The sequence below is a fragment of the Lontra canadensis genome, unplaced genomic scaffold (assembly GCF_010015895.1).
Source record: "Lontra canadensis isolate GAN:19392208 unplaced genomic scaffold, GSC_riverotter_1.0 scaffold11, whole genome shotgun sequence".
NCBI classification, from domain to species: domain Eukaryota; kingdom Metazoa; phylum Chordata; class Mammalia; order Carnivora; family Mustelidae; genus Lontra; species Lontra canadensis.
Window position 1 is genome coordinate 25371980 of NW_022631005.1, and position 18775 is coordinate 25390754.

General features: G+C 44.8%; 1 protein-coding gene across 2 annotated transcripts in view; it reads right to left on the reverse strand.

Moving 5' to 3' along the window:
- MGAT5 (alpha-1,6-mannosylglycoprotein 6-beta-N-acetylglucosaminyltransferase) overlaps positions 1-18775 on the reverse strand; it is a 340000-nt gene that overhangs the window by 14949 nt on the left and 306276 nt on the right. For both annotated transcript variants that reach the window (XM_032856183.1, XM_032856182.1), the window contains 3 exons: positions 18453-18599; positions 10780-10896; positions 4535-4609 (listed from right to left, as the gene is read on the reverse strand). In XM_032856183.1, coding sequence (XP_032712074.1) covers positions 4535-4609; positions 10780-10896; positions 18453-18599 — 339 coding nt within the window. The remainder of the gene's footprint in view (positions 1-4534; positions 4610-10779; positions 10897-18452; positions 18600-18775) is intronic.

An 18775-nucleotide genomic window follows, 5' to 3' on the forward strand; every position in this document is an offset into this window, starting at 1 on the left:
ACCTTTTGGGGTAGGTATCCGCACTGCACAGAAGAAGCAGGAGGATGGGGAGGTTAGGAACATGCCCAAGATCATGGAGAGTGGGGCCTCCAGCCCTTAGCACTCTTCAGTCAGTATCTGCGATCAGGAATGGCTAGGTCAACAGTAGCTGTTCACTTCCCCAAAGAGCAAACGTTCCCCAATCTAGGGCCAACCCTGTTCCCTTTTCAGTTCCAGTTCCTCCTCCTCTTCCCCTGCAACCTGTCTGCTCCACCACCACTCCTTGCTGCCCTGGACTATCTGGATTCACTACCAGGCTTGTCTTTGCATCGAGAACACTCGCTGGGGAGTTCGAGATGGGCTCAGAGAAACCAGATTTCCCAGGAGCTGAAGCTGATTCCACAGTGGCTCTTGAGGTTAACTCATTTTCCTTCCATATCGCCGGAACGTTTTTCGCATGAATTACACAGCTCTTTGCAAAATAATACGAGCATAATCATCTTGCACGTTTACAGGATCTTTACGGGAAATAAAGAAAATAGGAATGAGGAACATAGGCATGGTTTGCAGAAAGCAACCTGAACATAGCCGTTCCTTCAAAAGAACCTGTTCTATCCCCTCTGGCCTGAGGCAAATACCTAAATCTTTCCCAAGAAATGCAGCATGAGAACCTTAATAGGCCTGGATACTCAGGTTAGGGAAGAATGCTGCTCTTGATCTGAGGTTACAAGGGACTTTTGCCTTGGCACTACCCCGCAGTTCCTCCCCCACTGCTGGAGAGAGCCCTTCGAACAGAGTGCTGATTTGGAAGAACATGCAACCCAAATCAACACTTCCAGTACAGCCAAGCAGTGGTGGTGTGTGCAGGGCCGGGGCATGAAGGGAGAAAAGCAAGTGGTTTCCCTCAAGTCACGACTCTTTCCCACTGGGTGAGTGAGCCCGGGGTTGGCTGGGTATGAGGTAGATTTCCAGTTGTCAGCCACTCAACGACCACTGAAGCCTGGGGCTTTCTCAATTGCTGTCAATTGGCTTCCCCTGGCTCCCGTTGCCGTGGGTGAGCGTGATGGACAACCTTGAAAAGGTTCTGAGATAAAAGCTTCCTTGTTCCCCTTGCAGATCACACGGAAGACTCTGAAGGCAGAGATCAGCCTAATTAGGGCTGCAGTGCTCCTACAGTTCAAGGGACGGGAAGCTTGAGCTGCCACCAATCTTCAGAGCTCGAGGCTTTCCGTTCACGCCAGAAACCCCCCTCGCTCCAGTCTCCCTGCACTTTGATGAAATTCTAGCTGAAAAAAATAACGAACACCCTGAGCTCTAAAATACTGAGGCCTGGAGAGAACTGTTAGAGGCTGAAGACCCAAACTGAATCAATGGGGTCTTGACCTCCCGTACCCCTCTAGGGGTACATTATGGCCTCAACAAAACCCTCCATGGAGGCCTGGATTAACTCAAAATTGGCTTCTTTCTGGCTTGTGTAGCAGCACCAAGAAAATGTTTAACAGGAAATGCCCCCCATACAAGATTTCTAGAAGGAATTTTCCTAAAATACCAATCTGAGAGTCTCACTGCCCTCATCCTGCATTAAAACCTTCCTTGAGCTTCCTGCTGTCCCAGGATCAAATCTGCATTCTTGGTGGAGCCTGAGGATCTACTCATGAATTATTTCCTCCTCCAGCCGTCTCTCACATCATCTCCCTTCGGTCACAACTCAGCTTCCGATAACTCACCATGCTTTCTTTTTTTCCCCCAGACCTTTTCGTCTTGACCTGTACAGTCCTTCTCATAACCGCTCTGTCTGCTGTCAAGGACTCATCTCGCACAAAATGCTGCTGGATACACTCTCCCCATCTCTCCCCGCCTTCCCTGCTCTGCAGACTGAGTGGTGTGATCCCTAAGCATCCGGTTACATCGCTGTTACAGAGTCCGACCCTACGGCGGTGGCATGGCCTGTGGTCCTGAATGGCTTCTCTAGGGGGGCCTGAAGCTACCTGAGGATGGGGACTCGTTCCCTGCCATCTTGCCGAGGCCCCGGCCCAGTCCACAGTGCACCACGGCTGACATTTCCCCAGTGGATGCGGGAATCAACAATAGCAGACAAAACAGAAAGCTCTGGATGTCTGTGAACAGTGGGCTCTGCAGGAGTCTGTGCTGGGGAGTGGTGTGCAAGGGTAGTTTAATTAGCGTGTATTCCAAATCATAAAGTCCAAGATGAGCTTTCTGGCACCCGGGACACGTGAATGAAAAGCACATGCATGTGCACACGCGCTCATTCATTTTTGTTCCTGCCTTCAGATGGGAGTTACTGTGCACCTACTGTGTGCCAGGAAGGCCGCGTGGGGTATGGAGGTGAATGGACCAGGCATGCTCCTGCATTACGGGGCACGGTGCCCGGTCACTCTAGGGAATGCGACCATCCTGTTGGAAAGGAAAGCTGGTAATAGAGTTACAGATAACAGGCCACAGGAGAACTTTTAAGGACTGGCTGTGATTCAAGAGTCTTCAAATAAACCTGATGAAGAGTCTCTCTCTATGTGGCAGCGAGGAACCATCTTCCCCAAGAGGAAGTGGAGACAGGAGGGGAGGAATCGGGTTTCAGAAGCAGCTGCGGGGATCCTGCATGTGACAGCTTAAAAGTCCCTGCCAGTGGAGAACCCGCAGGTCCTCTCACACCCGCGGGAAGGTGAATGAAGATGACAAGCCCAGCGCCGGGCCACCGGCCCCCGCCTGCGGCCCTGGCCATGCTACGAGGACACGCCTGCACTCAGACCAAACCAGCATCGAACCTGGAGTCCATGACACGTTAGCCGGAGACTGTGAATCTTGGTCCCGCCACCCAGAGAGGGGGGCTGTTCCTGCCGCCTCCTGGGATATGGGGAGGACCGAATGAGACAACGCGCTGGGACGTGTTCCGTACGCACTGCTGTGAAGTCTGCATGTAAAGGGCTGCTCGGGTTAGGATGCTGATGAGGTTGTGGCCAATCAAGGCACTACACTGAATGAGAAGACTGAATGAGACGGTGATTCAGATGCTTAGTCATATTATATCCCATTCTATGATATCGCAATATAATAATACACTGTGATAGGATACACGATATCATCTATTAAGTGATCAACAGTACTCGTTCGCATTTATGGAACACTACGGGCCAGCCCTGTACTAAGCATTTCCTGCCCCGTGACGTCTATTATTATCCTTATTCTACAAGAGAGGAAACTAAGGCCCAGAGAGGTGGAGTAAGGCACCCAAATCATAAAACCAAAAACTTGTGAACCCAGAAGGCGGGGCTGCACAGCATGCCCTCTGGCCATGAACAGGCACCCGGAATACCAGATACGCTTCCTTTAAGCCTCTGCCCACCGCTCTCCCTCTCCAACAGCAGCGTCCAGGACTGCCCGGGGCTCTCCAGCCTGTTGCCTCAAACCTTCCCTTCGAAACCTACCTGGGACCTCCTGTCTACACTACTTATATTTGCAACACACTATTTCTATTTTAGCCTGCACGGTCCTCATCCCCTATTGTGTAAAGATCTCTTGATCATCCCAAGACACTTTGCTTTGCCTTTTAAAAGGAGACCCCCATTCCTGAAATGTGGTCAAGGAGTTCATAGTGCTTTGCCCACAGGGGTTCTGCATCTGTCTATTTGTAGCTCTGAGCTGCTTTTGAAGACTAAGGAATTAAAATGTTACAGAAGGATGCCAGTGGTGCTTTTGGCCTTTACTGCCACAAGCACAAGCCAGAGTTTGCAAGCTCTCTTGGGGGTGGTGGACTCTTAGGCCCCCCTCCCCCACTTTAGCACTGAAGCCCTCCTTTTATCTGTTTTATTCTTAGGCTTCATGTAACGTTTCATTTGAAAAGGGGTCGTGTTTGAAAAGATATTTGAAAACCACTAAGAAGTCCTAATATATTTGGAATTATTGAACATATATTAAAGGAATGCTTAGAAACCCCTGGTTTCAGCCCCTGCCTTTCTTAGGGTAAGAAACAAAGATCAGGCAGGACCAGTGAACTGTCTCTCTGTTCCCCTCCCTACCTAAGTCCTCGTGATGTCCCTCTGAACCAATTCAGGGCACAGGTCTGATGGCTCAGGAGGGCTTCGCCTTGACTATCCAGTCTCTCCCATTTTAAGTTTCCATTTTGACCTTCCACAATCACAAAGAATATTCTTTATTTTTAAGAATGTATTTATTTATCTGACAAAGAGAGAGAGACAGCACAAACAGGGGGAGCTGCAGAGGGAGAGGGAGAAGCAGGCTCCCCACTGAGCAAGGAGCCTGACGTGGGACTTGATCCCAGGACCCTGAGATCATGACCTCAGCTGAAGGCAGACACTTGATCGACTGAGCCACCCAGACGCCCCCATAAAGAACATTCTTAACTAGGACAAAGTCTCTTGGATGACCATGACAATGCATGCTTCAAAATTCTATCAAACCATTACCCAGCTTCTAGAGTCTTGCAAAGTAGGAAAATAACCACAGAAATATGGTAGCTCTTAGATGTTCATAAGAGCCCCCGGGGTGATGGGATAAAAGGATTTCTGAAGAGCCTTACCTGTTTTTCAATGAAAGCGTTGATTCTCTGTAGCATTCCCTCACATGTGAATTCATATGGCATGTATGGCTCAATCTGTAGAAGCAGAACATGGTATCATGAAAGGAGACAGAGAACCAAGGACACTTACCCAGTCCTCCCCTGACTCACGCACACTCACGTGCCTCAAGATGGGATAGGACTATGAACTCAGATGTCAACCAACCTGGGTTTACAACCTCACCCTGCTCCTGGTTAGCTGTGGGACCCTGAGCCAAGTGCCCACCACCTCTGAGCCTCAAGTTCTTCATGTGCAAAACGGTGAGAAGAAAAATCTACCTCTTTTAAGCTGTGGTGATGGTCATGTGGGAAAAAAAAAAAAAAAGTAAAGTGCTTAGTTTGGTGTCTGGAACACAGTAGGCATTCTACAAAAGGTGGGGAGTATCATCGGTTAGAGGTTAAGCTCCAGAGGGCAGGTGCTCCACGGCTGCTGGGCTGTGTGGCTCACGGAGGAAGGCAGCAAACACATGCTGAATGGATGCGTGCTCAATCCTAGGAGAAGGGCACATGATGAGTGGGTAAGGACCCAGGATGGTGATGAAAGCACTGGTCGGCACTCGAAGGTGAGGTCAGCACATAGCTAAAGAATGTGTGGGGCAGGAACAGAGTCATAAAGTGCCACAAAGAATTTAGCCAAGGGGCCCAGAGGCTAAAAGGTCAAAGCAGACTTCTGCTCATGCTGGGCTTTTAAAGCCAGCTAGGATTCCGGCAAGTGCAGATGTGGAAGCCATTCCGCCTAGCGCGAGCAGCAGGAGGTTAGACATGCAAGAACAGCAGGTGGGTAGAGTGTGGGATGGCAAAGCCTGGGGAGACAAGGCTGGGAAGAGGTTCACTGGATTTCCACAGAAGGATTTCTATACTAAGGAGCCCAAGCTTTATCAGAAGGCAGGAGGAAATTCCAGAGGTGCTTCACTGGGGCCAGGGAGGCAATGTGATCATGATTTGAACACCTGGGGACAGGGAAGACTTGTGGGTTTTCGGCTCTGCTGCACAGTGTGTGCGCCCACACTACAAGGCTTGTGTTTTGGGGGCATCCAGCAAGCATTACCAATCTGAAATGGAAATTTCACTTTACGTTTGGGACAAATTCACTAGCAATCCAGTCTGGGCCAGCTTCGGAGAGCCCAAGAGCACCTGCCAGCAATAGGATAGAGGGCTACCACTTAGTCCTACACTTGCCGATCTCAAATGTACAGGGTGGAGAGCTGGACAGAATGCCTGTGCGTTGAGGCCTGTGGAAAACGGGACAGTTGACAGAGAAGACATCCTCCCATGGTCACAGGGGAACTTCTCCCCTCTTTTTCTGTGTCAATTCAGACATTACACATGAACTCTTCTTTAATCATGACTATTAATTTCATAACATATCTTCAAACCCACGATCATATAATGCATCACGCAGTTTTTACCTCCGGCATCCCTGCCTACATTTGCGCAGAGAGAGCTGAAAGAGGCTGAGCCGTAAGTATTATACTATCAGGGCAGGACTCTTGAAAGAACACAGGCCATCTCGTTCCTCAACAGAGCACCTCAGAAGAGCTCAAAATACTCAGAAAACGGACTTCAGTGTTGCAAACCTGCTCCTTCTCACCTCAAGCTTTTGCACGAGCTGTGCCCTTTCCAACCCAGATATAGCCCTTCACACCAAAGGCAAAATTTTCTTTCCTTTCAGAGGATATTTGTTTACTCATCCTTTGTGGGTGATTCTAGAGGCTTACTATGACTGGCCTGCAGATAGGTCTCTTTTCAGAGGTCCACAGAAGGAACAGAAAGAAACCATGACAGAAAACTTGGCATATTAGGATCATTTATGTGGTGACAAGTAGAATTTTTGCAGTGAAACAACACATCGGTGGCCATTGTCATGACATCAACAGATCCAATTATGTGGTGGGAAGGAGGCCATTCCTACAACTTATTCTAAAGGGCAGCCTTTAGATATGGAAATGAATTAATTCAAAGGGCTCAATGCATAAACACAGAAAAATGGCTCTTCCTGTGTCCTCCTACCAACCAAACCCAATTTAACCAAAGGGATGCTGACTCATTAATTGCTTGGTGGCCCATTCACTGTTTTAAATAATATGAAGCCAAATTATTTTCCTATAAAGGAAACGCAAACCAAAAAAAGGTAATTGTATTCTTAAACCACCCCTGCCAGCGGGTTCCACTAGCCATCCTGCTGAGGACAGGAATGCGGCCTTCTGTGTGGGAAAGTTCTCCAGACTCCTGGCTTTGGCTATAAAAGAACCCTGGCAAGCCTCTGAGGTAGGAACTATTGTGGAGCTTGGGGCAGGGGCCTGGGGTAATTTTCTGGAGGAAGGAGTCAAGGCCTCCTTGGGGAAGGGAATTAAAGGGAATGCTGACAGCACATCCAGTTACGGAGCAACCTAAGCAGGGCCAGTTGTGGAGAAACGGGGAAATATTCTTGGCCATCTTGGTCTGTGGGAAAGGACACTGCTCACATGGCCACAGGAAGGAACCCTGCAGGCTACACTGTGTAGTTCCTGCTGGCCGTGGAAAACTTCCATTATTTTCCCACCTCTTCCTTCCCTTTCTTTTTATTTCTCTTCTTGTGAGATGTCCTGTCTCTTCTAGCACCCACTGATTGATCTAAGTCCAAGTACAATTCCTACAGGGAATAGCTCTCAGAAATCAGCTGACCTTGGACAGTGGTGGCTTGGCATCACTCAATGAGAGATGATCTTGGAAGGTACCAGAAGACCAGGAATTCGGTCGTGTCTCCTCTATCTACTAATCATAGGATTTTAAGTCAGACACATTCTGCAATTTCTCCTGATTTAAAATGTAAACTAGGTCATGCCATTCCCCTGGTCAAAACTTTCCATCATACTTAAAATAAAATCTAGAATTCTTAGCATGACCTGTTTTAAAGATCCTACACATTCTGCCTCCACGGGACCTTTTTTTATGGTTTCCATTATTTCTGATGAGAAGTTGGTGGTCTTTCATACTGTTATCCCCTTAAATGTAATGGATTTTTCTCTGGCTGCTTTCAAGATATTTTTCCCCTAATTTTTTGTTATCAGCAGTTTGGCAATGATGTATACTTGTTTTTCTTCATATTTATCCTGCTTGGAGTTCAATGAGCTCCCAGGATCTGCAGGTTGATGTCAGTCATTCATTTTAGAAAATTCTTAGCCATTATCTTTTTAAATATGTCTTCTGGCTATTCTCTCTTCCTTCTGAGATTCCAATTATACATAAATTGGGCTGTTGATATTGTCCCATAGGTCTCCTATGTTTTTTCTTAATTTCATTCATTTTTCTCTTTTTGTTTCAATCTGGAAAATTCCTCTAGTCTATTGATATTGAAAAGTTCACTGATATTATCCTCTGCTATGTACACTCTGTTGATAAAGCCACTGAAAGAGTTCTTCATTTCCAGTTATCTTCTCAGTTCTAGTATTTTTTTGCTTTGGCTTTGAGAAAAAGTTTCTAGCTTTCTGTTGAAATTCTCCATCTGTTCACATATATTGTCCACCTTTTTCACCAAAACTTTCAATATATTTATCTTAGCATCTTGAAGTTGCTTTCTAATAAGTTCCAACATCTGGGCTATCTCTAGGTCTGGTTTTAATGACTGTTTCCTCTCTTAATGACAGGTCATGTAACCTTGCTTTTTGTGTGTCACATAATTTAAAATCTTGTAAGTAAATAAGAGAAAGACTGGCACTCAATTTTTGACCCATTCCTAAGAAGCATAATCTTAATGACAATAGTTTTTGTATTAAGCACATTAATTACTTCAGTTCTCATTCCCACTTTTATCTTTCCCTTTACTTCTTTCCATATTTCTTTTCCTTTCTAAATTTTGTATTATCTTAACATGTTCGTCAAAAAGACCTAGGCTTTAGTCCAGTTTTTACTATTTATTAGCTATGTGATCTTGGGTAAATTACTTGATTTCTTTAAACCTCAATCTTTTCATCTGTAGAAGAATTATGTGAAACAATGCTCATAAAGATGAAATGAGATAAGGCTCATAAAGATAGTGATTGTAGATGTGTAGAAAGAGGTTCTCTTGATGTAAAAGCTACTATTATTAATTACTTTTTTTCTCACATGGTCTTGAATAATTTTTGGACTAAGGTGGACAAAGGTTGATCAGAGTTTTAAAATGTAGAGCACTAGAGTTTCTATGGAGTGAAGAGAGTCAATTTCATGTAGCCATGAGCAAAGACAGCCCAGTGGCTCACTCTGTGCTTCTGGGTCAAGCATTCCCATTAGATTTTTGTTTGACAAAAGGGACCTATCACCTAAAAAGTTTTGTACTCCATGATCCAAGATTTTCTGCTTCTATGTTACTTTTTAAATCACTCCTTTTCCGTGGATATGTGCACTTAACCAAGTGATGTGGGTTGAATTTATTTGCTCCAAAAGAAAATGTGCAAGTCCAAATTTCTAGTAGCTGTAAATGTAACCTTATTTAGAAATAGGGTCTTTGCAGATATAATCAAGTTAAGATGAGGTCCTACTGAATTAGACTGATGTCCTTCCAAGAATGGAACAGAGACAGACACACACAGGTTAAGGTGCTGCAGCTGCAAGTAGTCAAGCAAAGCCTGGGGCCACCAGAAGACAGAAGAGGCAAGGAAGAATCCCCCACTACAGGCTTCGGAGGGAGCATAGTTCTGCTGACATCTTAATTTTGGACTTCCAGTCCTGAAACCGTGAGAGAATAAATTTCTGTTGTTAAAACTAGCAGGTTTGTGGTTCTTTGTTATGGTAGTCCTGAGAAACTAATACCCTAAGGGACTCGGACTCAAGAAAGAAAGAAAGAACCATCAGCCTCCCCAGGAATGACGCTCCAGTGGCGAAGCTCTCGATGTGTGGCAGATAGTGAGGCAAGCCGGTGGGGCCACATTCCACTCAGCCTGTTCCCCTTTACTCACACTGCGCCTTGAACCCAGGTCCTTCTGGGTCCACTTTTCAGTTCAGCTTTGCAAATTCCTACTTGTCCTAAAAGACTTAATCTAGTGCTGCATTTTCCAGAAAGCTTCCCCCGACATCCACCTCTCCATGTTTTGCCTGTCGCTGGCACTGAACACATTCGGCAAATACCTATTCCTCTCTCTCTCCATCCATTGGGTAGATAACTATGCTGGGTACAGAGTACAGCAGCGAGACAGACCTATAACTGGCCCTCATGCTGCTGACAGTCTAGTTAATTCCAGACTGTTGAAAACAAAAATAAGAATACTGTATGTGTAAAACTAATAGTGACTTAATAATACCAACTAAACACTCACTATGCAGTAGATGCTCCACTTAAGGGCTTTATATTCATGAGCTCGTTGAATCCTTACAAACACCTATACAGTAGGTAACAGTACTTAAAGAGATGAAGAAACTAAGACTCAGAGGTTACGTAACTGCCTGAGGGGACACTGCTAGTAGGTGACAGGGTTGGAACCCCAACCCCAAGCTAGTTCCAGGCTGTCCTCCTTACAACCATGCCCCTGCTGCTTCCCCTAAATAACTGTAAGAGAGTATAGTGTAGTAGGAGGAGCATACAGAGCAGTCCCACCAATGTGGAAAGCAGTCCAGGGGGTAGGGAGAGGTTAACTTGGCCCATCCGCACTGGACGGTAAGCCTCCTATATACATATTCCTTCCTATAGACAGGAAGCCAGCCTCGACTATGTTTATGGGAGTGAGTGTCCCCTAAAGTGGCTCAGAGGGTCTCTGCCTACAGTAGGCACTTAATAAATGCCTACTAAATGGATCAGGAGAATCCAGAGATGTCAGTTACTTATACAAAATTCTATGTAGGTGTTTAGGTTAAAAAAAAAGTCAAATAAATAAATGCTATATAAAAACGTTTCCCGGTATTTCCTTAATACCTCCTATCATTCTTACTTTTGGTAGGGGAGCAGATCTGTGTATTCTGGTCTCTGTGAGAGTGAGACAAACATAATTCAAAGCCCTACTATTGCATCTGGGATCTAGCAGTTATGCCAAAAGCTTCCGGAGAAGCCACACACACAAGGGGCATCAGCTCTGTTCCCACCTGCCAGCGCACCCATGAACCCTCCATGGGCCAAATCCTACACCGTGGCTCTTCTAATCCCAGAGTCAAGCTGACATGGAAATGTTCTAGTTACTCAACAAGACGGCCTGTGAGGCTTTCCACACATTTCAGGTCACAGCACAGATGGGGAAAAATGGAATAAAAGACACAACCTTCTGACTTAAAATTGCTTTCACGGCAGCCTCCACTTCCTCCTGATTGCTGAGGTCAACCGTCCAAACATGGGGCCGGCCGATGAACACTTCAGCATAAGGATGCTGCGACGTCAGCTGGAAGAGAGAGACAAAGCACTTCAGTCTCACAAATACGTTTTTTTTTTTAAGCCTTCTGTGCTAGATGAAGCGTTATGCTTTTTATGGCATTGTACTTACGTAGCTAACAAGACATTTTTGTCCTTCCTTGATGATCAAAACCTCCCGAGAACCCACAAGTAGAGAACAATAAAAGAGTGATAACTCCGCAACTTGAATCCCACTTGGAAAAGTCGAAACCAGGCGCCATGGTGGCTGCTACCCCCAAAGCTGCACCAAGATACAATGGAATGTTCAACTCTTGGTCACATCCCAGCCCTGAAAATCACCTCGGTCAAACTGGTATCTGTTACAAGACACGGATCAGGACACACAGGGAATGAGAAAATTACAATAAAGCCAAAAGTTTCAAAGTCATAGGAGGATGAGTAATGACACATACAAAATGTAAAGAAAGAGAAATAAGGCTATCAGAAAAACAGAGAATTTTGGAATGGTTTCAGGCCAAATCATTAGCATCACATTGGAGCCTTAATACTGATAAAGACAATTTGGATTCAGCAAAGCTCTAAAATCGGAGCTTTTATTTTAAGAACAAAGGGTCCAAAGCAACCCAGGATGAAAGCTGGCGATTCTCTGCTCCTGAAGGGTCCTTTCTCTGACGGCTAAATTTACCACCCAAACTGGCTCCCACCTTTATGCCTGTATCCTTTCAGGGCGTAATGGGAAGGGAGCTTTCTGGACATTCACGAGAGCATTTTCAGTTCTCACAAAGACTGGGGGTGGTGCCTGGAGCTGTGAACCTGTGGCCGAGGACTGGGGGTCACAGACCCCTCATGAGGCAGGCTGTCCACTCCCTAATCAGCATCTTCCTGCCCTGCTGGGCTTCCATGCGGGGTCACAGAATCCAACTCTTTGGCCCAGTTTTAATATACATTGAATTTCCAAGGAACCTAATTTCCATGTAAATCAAGGGATGTTCCTACTCTGTTTTCTTTGGAACTTTACCCATAAGCTGTTACCACTTTGGAGAAATCAGGGCGACCATGTCACTGTCACTCAGATGAGGTGAGTCTCCAATATGACATGCCCAAATTGGTCTGTATTTGTAGTGCTCACATTAATGGGAATTGCATATTTGTGTATCCATCTATAGTGTATAGGCAGTTTTTAACCAACCTCTCTTTTATGATATCACTTTTAAGCAACCATAAGCCCTTACCATATAAGGGCCAATCATGTTCAGTTGAATGTTTTATTCTTCTTAAGTACAATCTTACTCATTGTAAGGAGGCAGGAGATACCTTTGCTACTATAGTTCTTGGGTATGGGTATTATTTCTTGACTATATTTATACTGAAATATGTATTTCCTTATTGCAAATTATTTTCCTGTATGTTAGAACTAGGGAATCATTCTTTCTTGAAATTTCATATGTAGGCAGGGTATATTATTGATGAATTTTGTTTCAGGACAGAAAAGTAGATCTTGCAACATATTAGTGGGAGAAACAGGTGTTGGGTCTAGTAGGGCTGAGGCTATTGCTTTAGAGGCAAAGCTGGTTCTCTTTTTCTTCAGACTCCAGTATACACAGGGGATGGGGTGATTTCACTGGCCTCTCTCCATCTCACTTCTAGCCACCATTCTTCATATCCTACCTCACGAATTGTGTGCACGCACTACTTACGGCAGGAAACCCAGAGTTTAAGTTACTGGGCCTCAGCTCCCAGCTGTCATTGGCACCCTCTTGTGGAAATCATGTCTCTCTCTCTCTCTCTCTCTCTTAAAGAGTTATTTGAGAGTGAGAGAAAGAAAGGGGGCGGTGGGAGTGGCAGAGGGAGAGCGAGACTCTCAACAGACTCTCTGTTAAGTACAGAGCCTGATGCAGGGCTCGATTTCAGGACCCTGAGATCATGACCTGAGTGGAAATCAAGAGTCAGATGCTGACTGAGCCACTGCAAATCACAATTCTGAGGAGAAAATATCTTTGCTCCTGAACCCTCTGCCAGAATCATGCCCCTTGCTGGCCCATTCAGTTCCCCATTCTTCGGATACGTACCCCCTCCTTCCGCTCCACCATGTGGTCAGTGATAGAACCTACAGAGTGACCGCAGCAGCCGCATGGAGCTGGGGAAGCGTCCGTGTCTTTTGTCCCCAGTACACATCTTAGATTCAACACGCATCAGTGGAGCCTCTGGCTAGCCCAGGCACTGAGCTGATCACCTGCATGTGCATTACTTATACCTTTTCCTATGCATCCGTGAGGATTTTGAGATTTATATAGATTTACAATTCCACAAGACCACACAGCCAGGAAGGAGCAGAGCAAATTCAAATCGAGATCCTTCAACAACGCATTAGCTTTTGATGGAAAGGAAAGTGACAATTTTACAGCACCGACTGGGTTCTTGAGACAAAGGCGAAAAGAAGCCCGAAGTAAACTCTATATTCTTTTAATCATGCTCCTAAAACTTGCCCAACTAAAAAAATAAAAAAATAAAAAATCCCAGGATTGAATTTATGTCTGCAGTAGAGCTTTTCTGAAGATGAGTAAAATGTCACACTGTTTTCACTTGGTGGCCTGGAGAACAAACTGATTAAATCTTCCAAGGGAATCAGGGTAAATTGAAGTTACCGTCAGTGTCGCTACGCAGCCGCTTACATATATAGGCAGTCTCTCCCCTCCCCTTTACAAGGTCCCTGCTTATGTGCAAGGTTGCTCTAAGCACTTGGATAATACAGAACGCTGAGCCATTATCGTTTTATTCATTTACATTTACTGAGGGTTACTTAATTTTAATGAGTAAGGCATTTTGTAATTCATTATTTCCCCTCTGAATGTTATGCTCCTCCCTGTTAATTTATTGAGAACCGTCTGATCTGAGCTCCTTCCCCATATATCAATCAGTAAATTTACTGGAGTATAGTTTGTAAAAGTAATGAAAATCTTATTAAATAGGAGACTTTACTTAAGAGTGGCTATTAACTTTCTAAGGAGAACATGAATTCTCCTTATAGAAAAAAACCCTGAAGCCAGAGAATTTCTAATGGTTTACAAAATGTCCAAATAATGATTAAGAACCTACTAATGTGTTTCCCAACATAAAGATAAAAATCCAATTTATATCACATTGGAAGTATAACCTGAACTGACCACATTACTTAAGGCATATGGAACTTCTCCCCTTGAGTATACATCATGGTTTTTAAAAATTGGTCCAATGGAAAAGACAAAAATAAAATTAAACTGTCCTGTAGAAATTTGGACTTCTTTTCTCTTCAAGGCAAAGAAGGGACACACCTGCAATTTATACAGATTGATTCATATGGATCAATTGTTGCTTAATTGGAAAAACTAGCAAGGGACCAACAAAATAGCTTTGTAATTATGTCCATTTGGGTTAAAATTTTTCCATTTGCAGAAAAAAAAGAGAATAATTGATTTCTAGGAATTTTTGACCCTTGGGCTTCTACATGACTATTGATAGCTCTCTCCCAATGAAAAGCGGCTTTGGTCCGGGGGATTTTGTGGCATTTGTGGGCTGAAAGAGCCAAGTGGGTGGCCCACCTGGCCTTGAGGTCAAGTTCACTCTGTGATGTTGCTGGCTCCCAGTCTGCTCTGTCTCCCGCAGAGAAGGAGATGGCCATCAGATGGCACCTGCCCTCCTGCATAAGGCAGGGAATCTGGGGATTTCCCTCCAACTCATCAACATTCATGCCTTTTAAGCTTGAAACCTCCCTCTCCTCCTTCTTCTTTCTAGTACAGCTCTGCTAATATCCCCTTTTCAGTTAACCCAGCACATTCTCCACCTGGCACAACTCCAAGATGACATTCTCTCCTCGATTGACTTAGCTATTTCTTTCCATATCAAAATCTGAGCTCCTGGAAAACAGGAAATGTGTCTTGATAAGTTTCCCCAATGCAGCCATTAGTACCAGGGACACCATGGGGACACAATGCACATCTGTCAACTGACCTTTGGCATCCTGGTCCCCTATGGGAGCCCAGGACTTAATGAGTCATCTGTGCAAGGTCACTTGCAGAGCAAATACTGAGAGGATCCCACAGGGCCAGTCTAACTAGAGTCCCAGCTAAGCACTGGTGGATCATCTGAAGGGATGGGAGGCACCAAGCACCTGGGGGGCAGCTCTAATGCCTCGTCTCTTCTCATGCCATGAAGAATGAAAACCTCCACCATCTCAATGAGAAGCACATTACTAAGTGATGACAAGGGACAGGAAATGATGAACATCCTTTCCTCAATAACTTCACACTAGCTGCTCTGATCTCAGTGACTTACAACATTTACTGGGAAATGGATCGTGTGTGAGCGTCCTAATTTTTTTTTTCAGGAAAAAATAGTCCATTGTAACAAAGGGACATCAGAATCTTTAGAATGACTAATAACAAAAAGGTGTCAGCAGCCAATGTAGTCTAAGATACTTCTGACTGATCATTTCCCAAAGGCTTATAGAAATAGCAGTAAAAAGAGTTGGGGTTCTTAGCTCTTCACGTATTCAAAAAAAATCACCATGAGGGGAAAAAGAAAACCACCATTAGAACCACCATCTGCTGTAAGCAAGAACCACTGACACATGGTAAAAATAAATGGGCAAAAGTTTGAAGAGAACCAGAATATTTGTATAGTTTCGAAATATTTTTTCCCCAATATAAAGAAAGTTAGTAACTTTCTAGTGAAGAAACTCAGCAGACACAACTTGAACCAAGTGATCAAGGTGAACACCATCAGTAATTAGACATACTGATACCATGCACCCGCCCCCTGATATGACACACTGAGAAGGCCACACCACTTCTGTGACATTCTCGCTAAAAATGTATCATCACACAGTAACCAAGACACAACATCCGTCAAATCCAAAGTGGGCAAGGGCATAGAGAAAGGCCAACTGGTACTCTTTTAAAGTGTGGTTGTCATGAAACAGAGTGAAGGACCAAAGAATTGTCACAGACTGGAGGAGATCAAGGAGACAGGGCAGGTAAATGCACTGTGGCGTCCTGGACTGGATCTAAGAACTGCAAAAGGATATCAGTAGAAAAAATGACGAAGTCCAATTAGACTCTGTAGTTTAGACAATGTTGTGATATCAGGGCTCATTTCTTTGATACAAGTTTTGATAACTGTACTGTAGTTATGTAATGTGTTACCATCAGGGGAAGCTGGTTGAAAGTATTACACCTAACCTCTGTACTATTTTTGCAACTCTTCCCTACGACTATAACTATTTCAAAATGCATAAAAAGTAAATTCCAACAACTCCACTTGAACACATTATTCCTCAAAGAATGAAGAGCGAGAACCCAATAGATACTTGCATACGGATTCACAACAGAGAAAAAGTGGAAACAACCCAAGTGTTTGCGGATGAACGGATACACAGAATGTGGTGTATTTATACAATGGAATATCATCCAGGCCTCTAACAAGGGATGAGATTCTGACACATGCTACGAACTATGATGACATTACGCTAAGTACAACAAGCCAGTCACGAAAGAACAAATACTGTGTGATTTCACAGAAAATTTAAGTTGAGAGAGAAAACAGATGAGAGGTTACCAGGGAGGGGAGAATGAGGAGTTGGCGTTTAATGAACACGGTTTCTGTTTTGAATGATGACTAAATTCTGGAGATGGGTGGTTGTACAAAACTGGGAATATCCTTAATCACAATGAACCAAACACTTAAAATGGTTAAAATATTGTTTTAAATTATGTATATTTAATCATAATAGAAGTATATAAAAAAGAAAATTACAAGTAGTTATCACAATGTGAGCAGTAAAACTTCAGAGATTTCTTACACCTAACTTAAAAAGCAGGGATGGTTTATTGACCCAAATTTTCTACACTGAACTCTATCCTAAAAGTCTCAAAGAAGTCAGGAGCACGGCAGACCAGAGATTTCTAAACTGAGATGTTCTCACTGCCGGAGAGCATCTCTTCAGATCATTCCAAAGAATAAGCTCTTTGGTGCCAGGCTGAACCCTTCTGCTCTGTGCCCTGGAGCCTCCCCCAGCACCTGGCACACAGGTGTGCATTAAGTACTGCTGAGGAATGACTTCCCCAAAAGGAACGACTTCCCAAAGGGAAGAATTCAAGTGTATTATATTAGCAGAAGGAAAAGCAAGCATTCGAGTCAACACACATACAGTTACCCCTTCTCAGAGGTGGTGTGGCCCACAGATTGTTCTTTTGAGGATTATCTATTGGATCTCAATCCTCTCCCTCCACTTCCTTTGGCCCTTTTGCCAGTGGCAGGGAGGGTCAGAAAAAATAACTCTCAAAATAATCAGCTCCCTGCATGGGCAAGATCTCTGATTGATCAGTGAAGAATGATCACGGAAAATGCATTTCATGCTCCTTTTGGGGGAGGGGGGTTCAGGAGAATCGACCCAGAAAGGTTTAAAAGGAGAATTGAGGGCTCCTGGGTGGCTCAGTGGATTAAGCCTCTGCCTTCGGCTCAGGTCATGATCCCAGGGTCCTGGGATTGAGTCCCGCATCGGGCTCTCTGCTCAACAGGGAGCCTGCTTCCTCCTCTCTCTCTCTGCCTGCCTCTCTGCCTACTTGTGATCTCTCTCTGTCAAATAAACAAATAAAATCTTAAAAAAAAAAAAAAAAAGGAGAATTGAAAACTGCTTTAATCACAGCTCTGCTATACTGAAGCTACATCGTGGGTGCCGATGCATGTCGTCCCCCAGGGGAAGGCCCTGGATGACAGGGGCACTGCCAGGATGCCAGCTCCGACAGGCTTCCTCTTGGGGAGCAACCCACAGAGCCATGGAACTGAGAAGAAGATCGATCTCTGGGTTTCTTACACGCACCTGTTTCTGACTAGATACAGAAACACCAGCGTGATCGCCCACATGCTCTAAATGAACTTGTTGATTGCCCCGAATCGAATCCAACTGCCTTCAGAGGTGATTCATCACTCGCTGTGGATTTTTTAAGAGGATCTCTGAAAGCAATTCAAATAAGGCTTCTGCCAACAGTTCAAGTGATGGCAGGATTACTTCTCAGGATGGTGCCCACTGATGGTGGCCAAAAACACTAAGCATGGGACTTCAGTTGCCCATCAGATGTCTTGTCTCTCAAGGTTGACAGTGAAGGACTCCACGGCACACACTCTATTCCCCACAGCCCACTGTGGAGGACATGTTCTTCAAAAATGCCTGTTAGCCAGTGGATTGCCTTATTCCGTAAACTCTAGACATTCAAAAAGTCAGAGCTCAGCCACTGAGACGGTTGGAGAGGTCTGTGTGAATTAGGAGAGAGCTGAGGCAGAGTGAAAAGATGCCGAAGTTTGTAGAAGGGCAAACAGAAGTAGAGGCAAGTCTTGGCTGTGCCATCACCTAGTTAGGTGAGTTAGGAGATGGCATCGGCCATTCCTCCCTGAGCTCCTGCCCACCCCCATTCCTTCCACCCAGCTACGTTAAATGACGTTGACGATATCTACTGTCCAAGGCTATGAGGTTCAAATGAGCTCGCACCATTCAGTAAGTAGCTAGTATTTGTACTGTTGAAAGTAGAAGGAGTTTTTATAGATTCCTACCTCTCTGAGAGTTGGCTTGCCAATGAAAAAGTCTGTGTTCTTGCTGCTTTTGGGTGGGCTGAACTTGGGATTCAGAAAAGCACATCCATTTGCAATGGCCTCCAGGGGAGCTGGGCCCTCGTAAGGGAATCCGAGTCCAACGAACAGCTGTAAGACAGAAAAGCACACCATATATAAACACATCAATCAGAACTGGTGTCCTTGGCTCACAGGGGGCGATTCTGTGCTTCACTCCCATGTGGAAGCCTCAGAGCCTCTGGAAGGTTCCCAGACCCTGGGAGGTGGGGTAAAGAGGAGGCACCTCATATCAGGAACTGAGAAAC